Raw genomic sequence first — 16165 nt, forward strand, 5'->3', positions numbered from 1 at the left:
ATTTGCGTAAAATTTATCTCACCAAATGAAAAATTGAAATGCTTGAAGTTAGACATTATAGTTTTTATTTGAATGGTGATGAATTACTGTAGTCAATACTCAACATTTTATGACAAATGGCAATGAAGTACATTAGTCCTCTCTTCTAATTTTTTTGCTTTCTCCTCTTCTACTTCCCAATTCATACTACTTGTGGCCAGTGGCAGAGCTAGGATTTTCAATAAGGGGGTTCAAAATATGTAGAAGTGAACACACAAAGAAGTGGGTTCAACATCTACTCAATATACATAAAAAATAATTTTAACCATGTATAAATATTGTAATTTTTTGCCGAAGATGGTTCGGATGAACCCCTGAGCTATGCCCGGCTCCGCCCCTGCTTGTGGCTGCAGTCTAGATACCAGTTAACAGTCATACAGGGAAACCATTGAGGAGATAATCCATGTTTGATATTTAAAAGTGCAGTATTAATCGTAAACCACATCTAAAGAGTTGGGATTTGTTCTTAAGATCATGTAAGTAGTGCTAAACAAGGAAAGATTTATTGAACTCTTAAAAGTCAAACTTACAAATACAACCTCAGTTTCAACACAAGCAGACCATAACTGTGTTTTCATCAAGGTACACACAACTACACATGATTCTTTCCATAACCATGTGAACTTATTTACTCCCTCCGTTCTCTTTTACTTGTCCAGTATTCTAAAAATACATTTTCACTTTTACTTGTCACTTTTAGCATATCAAGACAAGATAATTTCTTTTTTTCAATTTTAGCCATGGTATTAAATACTCACTTCAAATCATTTTTCAAATCCAATAAAAATATGCACCAATTAATATGGGTACATTGGTAAATTATGCACTTCATTTATTATTTCTTAAAGAGTGTGCATAGTCAAAAGTGAACAAGTAAAAGTGAACGGAGGAAGTATTACACAACAGAATGCTTACAGCAAAGATAAACACAACACCAACACGTCATTTCCCATAACCATGCCAATTCATTTATCAATTACATAATGCTTTAATCAAGTAGTACTTAGTAGCCACAACTCCTCTGTGATCCTTTTTGCGTTACCAATATGAATAATTAGGAAGCAACTTCAAGAGATGGATAATCAGTGTAGCCAATAACTGGATCATTAGTGTAGAAAGTGCACCTATTATACTTGTTAAGTGGAGCATTAACCTCGAAACGCTTAGGTAAATCTGGATTAGCCAAGAACATACGTCCAAATGAGATCAAATCTGCATAACTCTCATCTATGGCATTTTCTCCATCAAATTTATTATAACCACCAGTAGCAATAAGTGTCCCCTTAAAAGCCTTCCTAATGGGAAGAAGACCTTTAGCTGCTTCTCTTGGCTCAGTCGCATGAAGATAAAGAATACCGAGTTTGCTTAGTTCATTCGCCATGTAAATTGCTACTGCATCTGGATTTGAGTCCTTTTTGCCATCACAATCTGAAAAAGGAGATAGTTTTATTCCAACTTTATCAGCTCCAATTTCTTTGACAACTGCTTCTACTATTTCCAGGGCAAGGCGACAACGGTCCTCAATACTTCCATCACTGAATGGGTCAATTAGGTAGCCTCCATTTGAAGCATTGATCTCAACTCCGTCAATCCTATATCATGGGAAACTAGTTAATTAGTTACCACTTACCAGATTCTTGGAAAATATATTAGGTACATAGTTGAGTAAATGAAATTGAAGCATGAAAATTAAGCACTCGTGAAATAAAGCAACATGTTTCGTAAAAAGGATCTTAGCTCTTCAAGATGTGCTAGAAAATAAAGACATGGTAAAGTTTGAATGTCCAATGTCCTCAGAGACGAGACAGTATAACATTGATTGAGTAAAATAATTTAACTAATTACCAGCTTTAATCGCATTACGGGCTGCGATCCTGAAATCATTGACAATGCAAGGATTTCATCAGATTTCAAATGACGAGATGTTGGTTTCTCCTATACTTGACCATCTGCAGGTCCTGCATGTAAAAAAAGAAGCAGATAGGAATCCGAATAATCAATAGTGAGATGCTTTGGAAACTATAGGTGTGATTCAAAATTTTGACTTTCCAGAATTGTACTGTTATTGACGAAATATTTGCGGTTTTGAATTTCTAATTCTTCCAACCGTATTTCTTTACCCAATTAAAACCGTCAACGCCTTTTCTCTCTCTTTTTTTTTCCCCATTTTTTTTTTTGTAATCCTTCGTTTGTAATAAAGTATTTTTAGCTTATGCACACCCTTAACCCTCTGTTTGGATGGTTATTTCTCATGGTTCATTAATGTACAGTATGGTATGGTACAGTATAGTGTTGTATTGTATTGTACTGTATTAATAAATCTGATGTTTGGATAGGTTGTATCGTTTGTTGTGGTTTAATAACATTTGTATTGTTTGGTTTAATCAATGCAAATAACTTAGTTTACAAAAATACCCTTAGCTCTTAATTAGAAATTAGACAATATATATTAATAAAATTCGAAAGAATAAAATAGGAACTTTAAAAAATAAGTAGCTAATGAGCGGGGTGGTGGGGGGGGGGGTGGTTGTGGGATAAGGTTAGGGCTAGTGGGTGGTTGTGGGATCAGGTTGGGGGTAGTGGGTGGTGGGGAGGGGTAGTAGGTGGTGGAGAGGTAGGTGGTTGTGGGATGAGGATGGAGGTAGTGGGTGGTAGGGTGGGGTGAGTGGTTGTGGGGGTGGGTGGTGGTGAGGGGTAGTGGGTGGTGTGAGATGGGTGGTTATGGGATAAAGGTGTGGTGGGGGTAAGTGGAGTGGGGTGGGGGTAAGTGGTAGGGTGGGGGTGGGAGTGGGGTGGTTGGTGGAGAGTGGAGAGTGGAGCAGGGTGGGGTGGGGCGAGTGGTAGGGTGGGGGTGGGGTGAGGTGGATGGTGGAGGGTGGGGTATAATGGAAAAATGAAATACGTAACCACGGAAAAATCACCAAATCCGTGGTTACAAAAATTGAAACTTTTCATGGTTATATAACCATGGGATGAACCACGGGTTTACAACACCATACCACATAATTTTAAGAACAATGAAAACAAACATGATTTCATACAAAACCATACATTAATGAACGACACGAAACCACCATCCAAACAGGGGGTAAGAGATTGCTCACTCATAAAAAATTAGAAGTATTTTTACTAACTACTTTAATTAAATTTTACCACTTTGTAAGTTACATTTTCTCTAGAAAAGCCACTTAATGATTCTGGATTATACAAAATAAGGGTTATTTTAGAAGAATAAGATCATTTTCTTCTAAAAATCCTAAAGCACCACTTATTTTGAAATAAAATGAAAAGCTTAAAACACTATTTATTTAGAAACAGAGGGAGTATCCACTTTGAATTTGACTAATTTAATTGGCATTAAAAAATTCATTTAGGAAGTAAAACTTTCTTACAAATTTCATTTTTGAAGGTACCAAAGGCAATTTCATTTTTAACTTGAGACCTGATTAAATATGAAGCGATACTCATCATCCCACCACAACCTTTGATGATATCACGTCTTTTCAAACAAAAGACTTGCCCTCTTATAAAATAAAATATCGGGAATGAAAATTGAACATACATATTAAATAAAAGATCAGACATATTTTTACAAGTTTTATAATAAAATTTACAAAAAACCCGTACGAGTCTCAAAACTTTATACTCCCTCCATCCTAAACTAATAAAAGATGCTCATAAAATTAAGCAAGCAAAAGAGTATATTAGTATGAGAAAAATAATTGATTGTAGCTTTTATATATTACCAATAACATATCCAGTGTAATCGCACAAGTGGAGTCTAGAAAAGGTAGTTTTGTATATTAACGTTATTACAAAAAAAAAATAAGCAGGTAAGCAGTAAGTGTAATATCGTAACAAAGAAAATTAGTATTACGGGATTATATCTGAGAGGAAATCTCTGAAAGTATTTATTTTTCCCAAAAGTACTGCTGGGAGAGGGAGCATTCTGAAAAAAAGATATCTAGTTTACAGATCATTGATTTATTTTTGGGGTATGTCGCTTCTAATTTCTCCTCTCCCTAAACAGTTAAAGAGGCAAACCCTTGAGGAGATAATACATGTTTGGTATCTAAATGTGCAGTATTAATCTCAAACCATAATTGAAAAGGTTCGGATTTTTTCGTTAAGATCGTGTAATTAGTGCTAATTGCTAGTAAACAAGAAAGGATTTATTGAACTCTCTAAAGTCAAACTTACAAATACAACCTCAATTTCAACACAAGCAGACCTTACTGTGTTTTCATCAAGGTACACACAACTACACAAGATTATTTCCATAACCATGAGAATTTATTTTTTAATTACATAATGCGTTAATCAAGTAGTAGACACAACTCCGTGATCCTTTTTCAGTAACCAATATGCATGTGAATAATTAGGAAGCAACTTCAAGAGATGGGTAGTCAGTGTAGCCAATAACTGGATCACTAGTGTAGAAAGTGCTCCTATTATACTTGTTAAGTGGAGCATTAACCTCAAAACGCTTAGGTAAATCTGGATTAGCCAAGAACATACGTCCAAATGAGATCAAAGCTGCATAATTCTCATCTATGGCTTTGTCCCCATCAGATTTACCATAACCACCAGAAGCAATAAGTGTCCCCTCAAAAGCCTTCCTAATGGGAAGAAGACTTTTATTAGCTGTTTCTCTTGGCTCCATCACATGAAGATAGAGAACACCAAGTTTGCTTAATGCATTCACCATGTAAGTTGCTAGTGCTTCTGAATTTGAGTTCTTTTTGCCATCAAAAGGAGACAGTTTTATACCAACTTTATCAGCTCCGATTTCATCTGCAACTGCTTCTACTACTTCCAGGGCAAGGCGACAACGATCCTCGATACTTCCACCATATTCATCAGTCTTATCATTCAATTCGTCAATCAGGTAGCTGCCATTTGAAGCGTTGATCTCAATTCCATCAAATCCTTTATATCATGGAAACTAGTTAAGCTACTAAACACTTGGAAAATGAACTATAAGTATGTAGTTGAGTGAACTACTTCTCAATTTCATTGTAATGTTTGAATTTCATAGTCAAACTTATAATTGGTAAAAATTGAATCCCCTGCAGTTGATCAGTTATTAAAAGGAAGGGGGAGGGGAAGATTGAGTAATATATTAAGTTACCAGCTTTAACCGCGTTACGGGCTGCGATCCTGAAATCATGAACAATGAAAGGAATTTCATCAGATTTCAGAGGAAGAGGTGTTGGTTTCTCATAAACTTGATCGTCAGGTCCTGCATGTAAAAAGAAGACAGAAACCGCATATAATTGAGAGATGCTTTATAAACTGTATCATAATCTTTGACTAGTGCATGTTTTGTAAGTCTTACTTGTGGACCAGCCAATGCCAATAAAGCACTAATAGTAGGGACAGACAAGCGGCCTGCATGCCAAGTTTGACAAAAGAAGACATCTCCTTTGTCATGAACACCCTTCACTACTGGTTTCCATGCTTCCACTCGCTCCTCACTCCATATTCCAGGCAAGTTTGGGCAGCTTTAAGAATATCGAAATATTGTCAATCATTTGTGAAAAGGTAAAACAAATCCAGAGTTCTATTGAAACAACTTGTATATATCTCATTAACCGTGTTTAATTCTTGATAATCTAACTATAATAATAAGGGAGCATATCGCTTATTCATCTCACAATTCGAATCCTTATTAAAATCTAGGCATCTATCACAAATGAAGTTAAATACCTCACCACGTACTTAGCTTTTATATGTGCAAGACAGTGGAGTTGCATTTTTTGTGCCCAACAAGAATTGACTATGCTTTGCTCAATTTAATATAATATAAAAATACATGAAAAACTCTTATATTGGGAAAGGGGAGGAGGAAGAGTGGGGTAATCTACGTACTCTTTAGAAATATCGGATGCAGCAGCAGCTTAAGAAATGAGACCTCCATTAGTAGCTCTTTGAGAATAATATTCAGTTACATGTGGCTGTGGGGTATTATTGTATGACCTGTTCCTCGTTAGTGCTGGAAAAACTATTTTGCATTATCCAAGAGTTATAATGTCCTGTGTTAAGAGTCTAAATATAAGGCAGTTATTACATTTAAAGAGCTAATTCTTCTTTGGCTCGATAATAATATGAAGGTAAAGAACAAAGGTTAGTGATGAAATTGAGATGTATATGCTGACCTATGAGAGAGTCCGAATCTCCCCAGTTTGTAAGGAGTATAGAGGGGCACGGCAGAGTTAGTGTTTGCGTCCATCTTCAAAATCTCTCTCTTCTCTCTTCTCTATTCTCTTCTTTAGTATGCTAGGCAAAGTCAGAATACCCTCCAATCGATCTATAGCCAAATATGACAGCTACTTGTATGAATATCTTTGCTGATAAGCAAATAATATCAGGAATAATATTTTTAAACGATCTGAACAGCTTGAGCTTTAAAACTATCTTCCATCATCTAATTATATGGGGTAGTTAGCATTTTCGGCCATTGACCAGAGAAGATTGCGTGTTTTACATGATTATGAATTTACAAAAGAAAGAAAAATGAAATAAAATTGTTTGGACAATGTACAAAAATGACTTGCTTTACTTTGAAAGATAGGAAGATTGCAAATGATAATGTGATCAACGATTAAGAATGACTTCCTTTACCATAAAACTAGTGAATTTGCATCAAATCATGTGCTCCAAAGGCCAAGAATCATTAGCATCTTATCGCGCAGATCATGCGTAGCAATGGTGAGTTATTGGTAGCCATCAAACTTAGATTGGTGCAGTGACATGTCTACGTTGCACTTGGATGAAGTGTGATGACATGTCTAAAAGAATCAAATGAAGTTTGAAATACCAAACTTGGCCTTAATTCGATAGGATGCTGAACAAAAGCAATTTTAAGATCAGGTTTCCCTTATTCACAACAATTGTATTGACTATTGATTCTTGAAATTTGTGAATATTTCTCTTTCTCTCAGTCATTTCGTGGATAAGACAATAATTAACTAGAAACTGGAAATGTAGAAGTAGAACCCTCTGCATCAACGCAGACAGCTAAATCTACTACTCTTTCTACTCCTATTTCATATGACATTATGACAAGTTGGGAATCAAACAATAGTCTGACTATATTTTCTCAATTTCTTACTGTGGTAAGTGTAGCGTCATCTTATCCATTGCCCTATAGCAGATTACTCCAAGTGTAATAGCTCAACGGTCGCTCCATGGCATAGTTTTCCAAATGAAAGATCTTATTTTTCAACAAATAAAATTGAGAAACCATGTTCAAACGCAGATCAAAATCTATGATGTATATCAGTAACTAAATATATTAAAAGATACGAGGAAATAAGATCTCTTGGCCTCTTACAATTTGAGTAGAAGAAAATGTTTTTTTTTCAGATCTCTTATGTATTTTTTTCAGATTTTTTATGTGTAAAAAATGAAGATCTCTTGTAAAAATGTCATAAAACTAAAAAAAGTTCAAAAGATACTCCCTCGTTTCAATTTGTTTGTTTTACTTTTCTTTTTAGTATGTTAAAAAAGGAATGTCTCTTTTCATTTTTTGGCAACTCTTTAATTCCAACTTTACACATGGCATATTTCAGACCACAAAGATTAAAAGACATTTTAGTACACCCAACATATCTCCAGTTAACTACCACAAGATTCAAAAGTCTTATATACTTTCTTAAACTACGTGCCAAGTTAAAACCAGACAAACAAATTGAAATAAAAGAATGACACATTTCTATATTTAGCAACAATTTAACTCTAAAATTTCCATTTGCCCTTAATGAAATGATTTCTAGCCACAAAAATTTCTTTGGCTTGTTTCAGACCACAAGATTTAAAAAAAATCATTTCTTTCTTAAACTTCGCGTCCAATCAATCACCCTCATATAAATTGGGACAAAAGGAGTATGATTTTAAAATATAGGTGTCTATCTGTAATTGAGTCATAGTACAAGCGTGTTTAGAGTAGTTAACCCAAAAAAAAAAAAAAAAACAACAAATAGAGGAAGAAAGAACCTTGAGGGCGTGCTTGAATTTGCGTCACTTTCGAAGCTCTAGGTACATGTTTATTGGCTCACTTGTTTAATTTGATAGAATTTTATATTCTTAGAATAATTTTTTTTAATTATTTATGCCTTGCAATATTACTTTAGATATATTGTCTAAGTTCATTATTTTTATGTATTAACGATGAATAATATTCTAAACTTTAGTATTGTATGCACTAATTATGATGACTTGGATCCTAAATAAATAAATAATTTAATAATTAATTTTAATTTTGTAAGATATTTTTTTAAAAAAAATTATAGCTGCCACGTCATTATATATGTACCGGAAATTATATTTTCGGCTAAAATGACTATGGAAGCCAATTACCCAAAGTTGAGTGACTAGAGAGGTCAATTACCCAAAGTTGAGTGACTTTTGAAAGACAAAATAAAGTTGAGTGATTATAGAGGCCACTTACCAAAGTTGAGTGATTTTTGAAAGACAAAACAAAGTTAAGTGACTATGATAGCCAATTAACTAAAGTTGAGTGATCAAATAAGCTTTTAACTCCAATTTCAACACAAGCAAACCATACAGTGTTTTCATCAAGGTACACATCCATAACCATGTGTGATCTTATTTATTATACTACTTACAATAGAATGCTTATATCAAAGATAGACACAACACACCAACATGATCATTTTCCATAACCATGAGAATTTATTTATCAATTACATAATGCTTTAATAAAGCAGTAGACACAACTCCTCCGTGATCGTTTTTCCACAATCAGTATGCATGTGAATAATTAGGAAGCAACTTCAAGAGATGGATAGTCAGTGTAGCCAATAACTGGATCATTAGTGTAGAAAGTGCTCCTATTATACTTGTTAAGTGGCGCATTAACCTTGAAACGCTTAGGTAAATCTGGATTAGCCAAGAACATACGTCCAAATGAGATCAAATCTGCATAACTCTCATCTATGGCATTTTCCCCATCAAATTTATTATAACCACCAGTAGCAATAAGTGTCCCCTTAAAAGCCTTCCTAATGGGAAGAAGACCTTTAACTGCTTCTCTTGGCTCAGTCGCATGAAGATAAAGAATACCGAGTTTGCTTAGTTCATTCGCCATGTAAATTGCTACTGCATCTGGTTTTGAGTCCTTTTTGCCATCACAATCTGAAAAAGGAGATATTTTTATACCAACTTTATCAGCTCCAATTTCTTTGACAACTGCTTCTACTATTTCCAGGGCAAGGCGACAACGGTCCTCAATACTTCCATCACTGAATTGGTCAATTAGGTAGCCTCCATTTGAAGCATTGATCTCAACTCCATCAAATCCTTTATCATGGGAAACTAGTTAATTAGTTACCACTTACCAGATTCTTGGAAAATATATTAGGTACATAGTTAAGTAAATGAAATTGAAGCATGAAAATTAAGCACTCGTGAAATAAAGCAACATGTTTCGTAGAAAGGATCTTAGCTCTTCAAGACATGCTAGAAAATAAAGACATGGTAAAGTTTGAATGTCCAATGTCCTCAGAGACGAGACAGTATAACATTGATTGAGTAAAATAATTTAACTAATTACCAGCTTTAATCGCATTACGGGCTGCGATCCTGAAATCATTGACAATGCAAGGGATTTCATCAGATTTCAAATGACGAGATGTTGGTTTCTCATATACTTGACCATCTGCAGGTCCTGCATGTAAAAAAAGAAGCAGATAGGAATCCGAATAATCAATAGAGAGATGCTTTGGAAACTATAGGTGTGATTCGTACGAGGGAAAATATTTTTCTATTTTTTCTTGTTTGGTTGTACTAAATGTTTTCCTCAAAATGGGAGAAACCGGAGGAAAATGTTTTGCTTAAAATTTTGAGAAAAAAAATTTTCGGATTAATAAAAGCAAATCAATGTATGCCCAACTCACCCCCACTATCCACCCACCCCACCTACCTCCGCCTACCCACTCCCTACTGGTGTCTACCCCCCCCCCCCCCCGCCACACACACACACCTGCCTACCCACCCACCCCCACATTCACCTTCCCCCCCCCCAACACCCCACGTTATAGAATTCAAAAATCTCTTGCTTGCAAATGCTCTTAAAGTGACAGTTCCAACTTGCGTATCAAACTTAAGAAAATGAGTAAGAAAAATACTTTCCAAAAAATATTTTCTTGGAAAACATTTTCCATCATACCAAACACACCCTATATTATAAATCCTTAACAGCTTAAATCTTTCTTCTTTATCCACTGCATCGCATAATTAAATTGGATGTGGCAGTATTTTAAGTCTTACTCGTAGCCACGCAGGGACCGACAAAAAACCAGGCACTAAGAGTAGGGACGGACAAGCGGCCTGCATGCCAAATTTGACAAAAGAAGACACCTCCTTTCTCATGAACACCTTTCACTACTGGTTTCCAAGCTTCCACTTGTTCCTCACTCCAAATTCCAGGAATGTTTGGGCACCTTTTAAGAATATTCAAATATTAATTGTCGATGACATCTTCTTACTTTTTTTTAGGCAAGGAGTGGAAAAGGAGAGGGGTAATTTAAATAGTTAATTACTCTTGAGAAATATCAGATGCAGCAGCAGCTTCAGAAATGAGAAGGCCTCCATTAGTAGCTCTTTGAGCATAATATTCAGTTGCATGTGGCTGCTGTGGAATATTATTCTGTGCCCTGTTCCTCGTTAGCGCTGGAAAAACTATTCTGCAATATATTCAAGAGATTGATCATAATAATGTCTAAGTGCTAGTTGAATAAGCAAATAATATAAAGTTAAAAGTTACGATAGTTGTAAGTAATCTAATCATAAATATATGGGGAAGCCATTTTTCTTATTTCATGGAAAATAACTTCCTCGTGAATCATTTTCCCTCATACCAAATATAAACCTGTATATAGATTGTACTGACCTATGAGAGAGGTCAAATCTTCCCAGTTTGTAAGGAGTAAAGAGAGGCATAACAGAGTTGGTGTTTGCTTCCATCTTCAGAGTCTTTTCCCTCTTCTATTCTCTTCTCTTCTTTTGTGTGCATAGGCAAAGTCAGAATACACTCCAATATGTAGACAAATATGACAGCTACTAATTGCATGAATGCCTTCATTAATAAGCAAATAATTTCAGGAATAATATCTTTAGAAGTACTAAAACAGCATGAACCATTAATCATTGACAATATTATAACTATCTTAATTCCAAATCATATACTAATTATATGGGTAGTTACAGTTTTTGCCTTTTCGGCCGCTGACCAAAGGAGCTATTGTGTATTTTACATGATTAAGAACTTCGAAAATAAAGGAAACTAAAATAAAACTGTTTGGTCAATGAGTAAAACAATATGCAATTTGCATTTGATCATGTGCTCCAAAGGCATGATCAACATTAACCATTGAGTAGCAGAACTATCATCCATCTTATAATATGGAATAATAATCATTTTCAGCCATTGACTAAAGGAGCTATGGTGTGTTACATATTCTTTATTGAAGAATTTTAAAAACATGGAAACTATATTTTAAAAAAATATAATTGATGGTCAATGAATAAAAATAACTTACTTTACTTTAAAATTTAGACAACTTGCAACTGTGGTCAATGAGCTGGCTTCTCTTCAATATACTCCCTCCGTCTCAAAATATTTGTTGCATTTTTCATTTGCACGCCCATTGAAAAAGCATTTACAAGGGTAGCATTTTGACTATTTTACCCTCTTAACATATTTCATCATGTTCTCTCTCCTCAATAAATATTTAATCCATTAACAAAAGCAGCCCATTAATGTAACTAATACAAGGATAAAAGGGAATGGAAAAAAGCTACTTAATTTTATCGTGGGTAAATAAAACGACAAATATTTTGAGGCAAGTATTTTTAGTAAGGACGACAAATATTTTGAAACGGAGGGAGTCCTCTTTATTTCCTCAAATACGTAATTTAATTAGTGATAATTGTGGACCCACTCCTTTCTTCAAGTGCACACTTAGGGATGGTTTGGTATGATGGATAAGCAAAGATAGTGATGGGATAAAAATTTAGTACCACCTTATCCTTTGTTTGGTTACTAATCGTGGAATAAGTTATCCCAGGATTAAAAATAGTCCTGGGATAACTTATACCCAGTTGATGGAGTGGAATAAGAATCCTGGATAACTTATCCCCGGGATAAAACGATGAAATTGATTAAAATAGCCACGAGGGTTTTCAAAACCCTTTTCTACTATAACGGTGGAGGGTATTTTTGTAAACAAATAACTTTTTCTTAAAAGTTACGCAATGCATGTTACTTTTAATACAACAAACCAAACAATCAATTAAGAAACAATATCAGGATAACTAATCCCAACATAAATAATCCTAATGTAACTTATCCCAACATAATTAATTTCATCATAACTTGTGTTCAAACCAAACGACCCCTTAGGATTAGTACTGCCTCCATCCCAATTTATCGGGCATTTTTGGATTTTAAGAGTCACACGAATTTTTTTCCGTAATTTTTTATCTGCCTTTTAAATATTTTTAATTGTTAATTATTGTCAATTATAGTAATTCTCATGTAATTTCCAAGTATATAAATCTTATTTTTAAAAACTTAAAGATTCTATATCCGAATTTAAGGTCAAAATTAAAAAAATTTGACTCCCAAAATCCAAATTGTGCCACATGAATTAGATTACATTAACTCGATAAGTATCTTAACTATAGTGATAATATATTATTGCTTCATTGTTTGATATGAGTAGTATTCCTTTTGTTCTTTTTACTTGTTCAATGTATTAAAAATATACCCAAGCTATTCATTTTTCTAGTTTTGACTTGGTATGGAGTTTAAGAAAATAAAGAATACTTGTAAAATGTATCAAAATGTGTTGTGATTTGAAACATGCCATTTGAAAAGTTGAATTAAAGAGGTGCTAAAAAAGGAATGAGACATTCTTTAACTGACTAAAAAGGAAAGTAAGACAAACGAATTGAAACGAAGTGAGAATCTTTTTTACTTGTTCGCCTTAGTAATTAAGATAGCACATTATTTTTTTTCAATTATACCCTTACATTTAAGTAATCATTCCCAAAATAATTAAAGTACTAGTAATCAATTTCAGATTTTCAAAATACCATTAATATTTAATACTTTCTCCGGATCAAAAAGAGTGTCTACTTAATCATTTGCACATTCTTTAAGAAACTACTAACTCCTAAACAAAAATAGGTAATTTGACTAAACTGCTCCTAATTAAATATGTATTGGAATTTGATCACATACCACTTAATAGGAGTAAATCTGGAAAAATAAAATTAATTTTTTCTTAATTTGATAAGTGAACACTCTTTTTTACCTAAAAAAAAAAAAGACTAATAGAAATAAAAATAGGAGTAAATCTGGAAAAATAAATTTAATTTTTTCTTAATCTCTATTTTTTTATCCTGAGGGAGTAAGTGATTTCTTTACTCCAAACGGTAAGGGTGTACAAAATACAAGGACAAAAATATTCATGTCCAAACGGTAAGCAAAAGGACAAACATATTGGTGTTGGTAACAGAAAGAAAGAAGAGAGGGGAGAGCATACAGAGAGCGGGCGATATTACCATTGACAGAAAAAGGAGTTTTATAGGGAAAAAGCAAAGAGGGAGATGAGAGGGGTCTCTTCATTTCCCTTTCTTCTTGTCTTCCTTTCCTTTTCTCATCTATTCATCACAGGTTTCCCAGATCTTTACTTTACCATTTATCAGCTTTCTTGATTTCCCTTTCTTAATTTGTATGCTGTTTTTAATGGAAAATGTTTCTCATAGATCCCCTGGAAATAAGAGAGTCACGTATCCATCTCGATTCAATTTGGATATCATTAACCTCTTTTTCAAATAAATTTTATACATTTAAGATAAAAAGCAATTGAAAAGATTTACAAGAAATTGTAATCAAAGAAAAAAGCATAAAAAGAATCAAAATTGAGTACATAGGAAGATTTAAAAAAAAAAATGGGGCTATAATTGTCATATGATATGCAGGATTTGTAATTTACTTTTGCTTTTACTGTCTTTGAGATAAGGGTGTGTGTTAAAAGGTTGTCATTTGTTAATTGTCATTCGTCATTTCATTTTTATCTGTATGATTTTGAAAAAAAAAAAAATGGAGTATTGTGACAACTTCAAGAAAATGAAAATGATCTTGTCTTGATGTGCACAAAAACTCAATTACAGCTTCAGAATCTTTTTTTGTTGTTTCTTTTTGTGAAATGAACTACTATGGTTTGTTACAACAGATAATCTAACCCAAGTTCGATGCAGTTTACTACATACAATGATCTGATGGTGTTAGGATTTTTGAGTTTTATGACCACTTTATTTTAAAGTTTCTTAATTTATTTATATTAGGTTAGGCAACCCTATCACTTGCAAGTCAGACTCTTTTTATCCAAGGAAACGTAAATTCTTGCTGATAACAAGTGACGATGAGACTTGAACTCTTGATGTATGTTCTTATACTACAGTGAACTGTGTGACTGTATCTAAAAGTTTTAAGTTAAGAGAGGGGCATGCTTGTTTATCTATCTTAACCTTTTAAGCATGCAACAAGTACCCTTAACCTGTAAGGTTAACCAAATATGTAAGGGTAATCTTGACTGAATAAACCTTTGCTTGTGGAAGTCATCACTAGTGGTTCCACAATTTGTTCGTCCTCGACATGAGTCAATGTGCTTGAAAAAGCTAGTTCCCCATAGGTGCTGCTACCATTTGATGTTCTTTTGTCCTTGTTCAAAGATACCCAGGAACATACCCCATCAAACCAGTTTATGGTTACATTTCCTGACAAGCATTTGTGTACTTGAATTTGGCTTTGTTTTATCAGTTTGATTGCTTTATATATGTGTTTTTCACTTTCAGGCTTTTCAGATGGTTCTTCTAATCCCAAAAATGGAACAAAAGTTGATACTCATGTTGCATCCAGCAGTAAAACTGGGTCAACGATACTCATTGTATGCCTTGCCCTTGTGGCGGTAGCGCTTCTATCATTTTTCCTTTTCAAGTTTTGGCAAAAGAAGAAGCGTGAAGAGCAGTATGCTCGTCTGCTAAAGTTGTTCGAAGAAGATGATGAGCTTGAGCTTGAGCTGGGTCTTCGGGATTAAATTTTGTATCAGATGTTAAGAATGAACGTGCTGAGGTGAGACTCGTTATTGAATTCTCTTCCTTCAGCTCTTAAATGGAATTTTGGTATTTTTGTTGTTAGCGCATGCCCTTTTCACCATTTAGGAAGACATTCTTTTTTTTGGAATGTGGAACTTATCAGATCTTTTAAGCATTAGCTTATATGTGCTCCGTAAATTTAACGACTGACACATATGCTCTAATAGTTTTCCTTACAAATTTTAAGGCTTTTGCCTGTATGCTCTGATGGGGTTCAATAGTCTATTCTGTGAAATACACACTTCTATGGTGAATGTAATGGCATATAACCCTATTCTCAGAGTTCTTTGATTAGGCCTTGACACCTAGGGGTGATTCCCGGGAGGGCCTGGACTATTGTTGGATGTGCACGTGTATAGTCTACATAGTTTCTTTTGATCTTTTAATACTTGGCAGTTATGTTATCCTGTTACTGTTAAACCTTGAGGAGTGTCAGTCTGTGTGGTGCGTGAAGTTCATGCTGATGAGGAATCTTTCCTACTTTACCTTTTTGAATGCAGATATGTTATATTATTGCATCTGATATCTGCTCAAACTGTGTCATTATGCAATTTAGATTGATCAGTCTAATTCTTTTATTGCATTTCACTTTTGCTTTGAACTATTTACCTGGTGTCATCTCGTGGCGTGCAGATTCAAGTAGTATCTTAAATGCACTTCTTGATTCAGTGATGACCATGGCGGCATAATCAAGCGAAATCTTCATTTCACAATTGTAGAAATATGTATCAGTATTAGCAGAATCAAAATTATCATACATTCTGTTTTTTTGAAGTTCACTCTGTGATAGTTGTGTAGTAGGTATTTTGCAGCTTGTTAGATGAATTTGAAAATTGAAGAATAATTTTCACCAAAGCTCAAATGAGCTGAACTGTTTTTAAAGTGTGCACATTTACTTCTGTACCTCCAATGTATCTCTCAGCCTTTCCTTTTTCTT

The 16165-nt window shown here is 34.2% G+C and overlaps 3 protein-coding genes and 1 pseudogene across 3 annotated transcripts; 1 reads left to right on the forward strand and 3 right to left on the reverse strand.

The window, feature by feature from the left end:
* Nucleotides 1-520: 520 nt before the first annotated feature.
* Nucleotides 521-4320, reverse strand: LOC132062147 (12-oxophytodienoate reductase-like protein). The gene is made up of 4 exons (XM_059454779.1): nucleotides 4240-4320; nucleotides 1981-1997; nucleotides 939-1631; nucleotides 521-674 (listed from the first exon to the last, which is right to left on the reverse strand). The coding sequence occupies exons 1-3, from the start codon at nucleotides 4318-4320 to the stop codon at nucleotides 1094-1096; spliced, it is 636 nt and encodes a 211-aa protein (XP_059310762.1). The 3' UTR covers nucleotides 521-674; nucleotides 939-1093.
* Nucleotides 4318-7099, reverse strand: LOC132062148 (12-oxophytodienoate reductase-like protein; annotated as a pseudogene).
* A 1725-nt stretch (nucleotides 7100-8824) lies between these two features.
* LOC132062738 (12-oxophytodienoate reductase-like protein) lies at nucleotides 8825-11089 on the reverse strand. The gene is made up of 5 exons (XM_059455246.1): nucleotides 10955-11089; nucleotides 10605-10748; nucleotides 10333-10505; nucleotides 9617-9730; nucleotides 8825-9363 (listed from the first exon to the last, which is right to left on the reverse strand). Exons 1-5 carry the CDS (start codon nucleotides 11026-11028, stop codon nucleotides 8825-8827), a joined length of 1044 nt encoding a protein of 347 aa, XP_059311229.1. The 5' UTR covers nucleotides 11029-11089.
* Nucleotides 11090-13528: 2439 nt separating this feature from the next.
* Nucleotides 13529-15995, forward strand: LOC132064530 (uncharacterized). Its single transcript, XM_059457534.1, has 3 exons — nucleotides 13529-13744; nucleotides 14929-15205; nucleotides 15862-15995. Exons 1-2 carry the CDS (start codon nucleotides 13678-13680, stop codon nucleotides 15168-15170), a joined length of 309 nt encoding a protein of 102 aa, XP_059313517.1. The 5' UTR covers nucleotides 13529-13677; the 3' UTR covers nucleotides 15171-15205; nucleotides 15862-15995.
* Nucleotides 15996-16165: the final 170 nt, after the last annotated feature.

Source organism: Lycium ferocissimum, chromosome 7 (genome assembly GCF_029784015.1).
Source record: "Lycium ferocissimum isolate CSIRO_LF1 chromosome 7, AGI_CSIRO_Lferr_CH_V1, whole genome shotgun sequence".
Lineage (NCBI taxonomy): Eukaryota > Viridiplantae > Streptophyta > Magnoliopsida > Solanales > Solanaceae > Lycium > Lycium ferocissimum.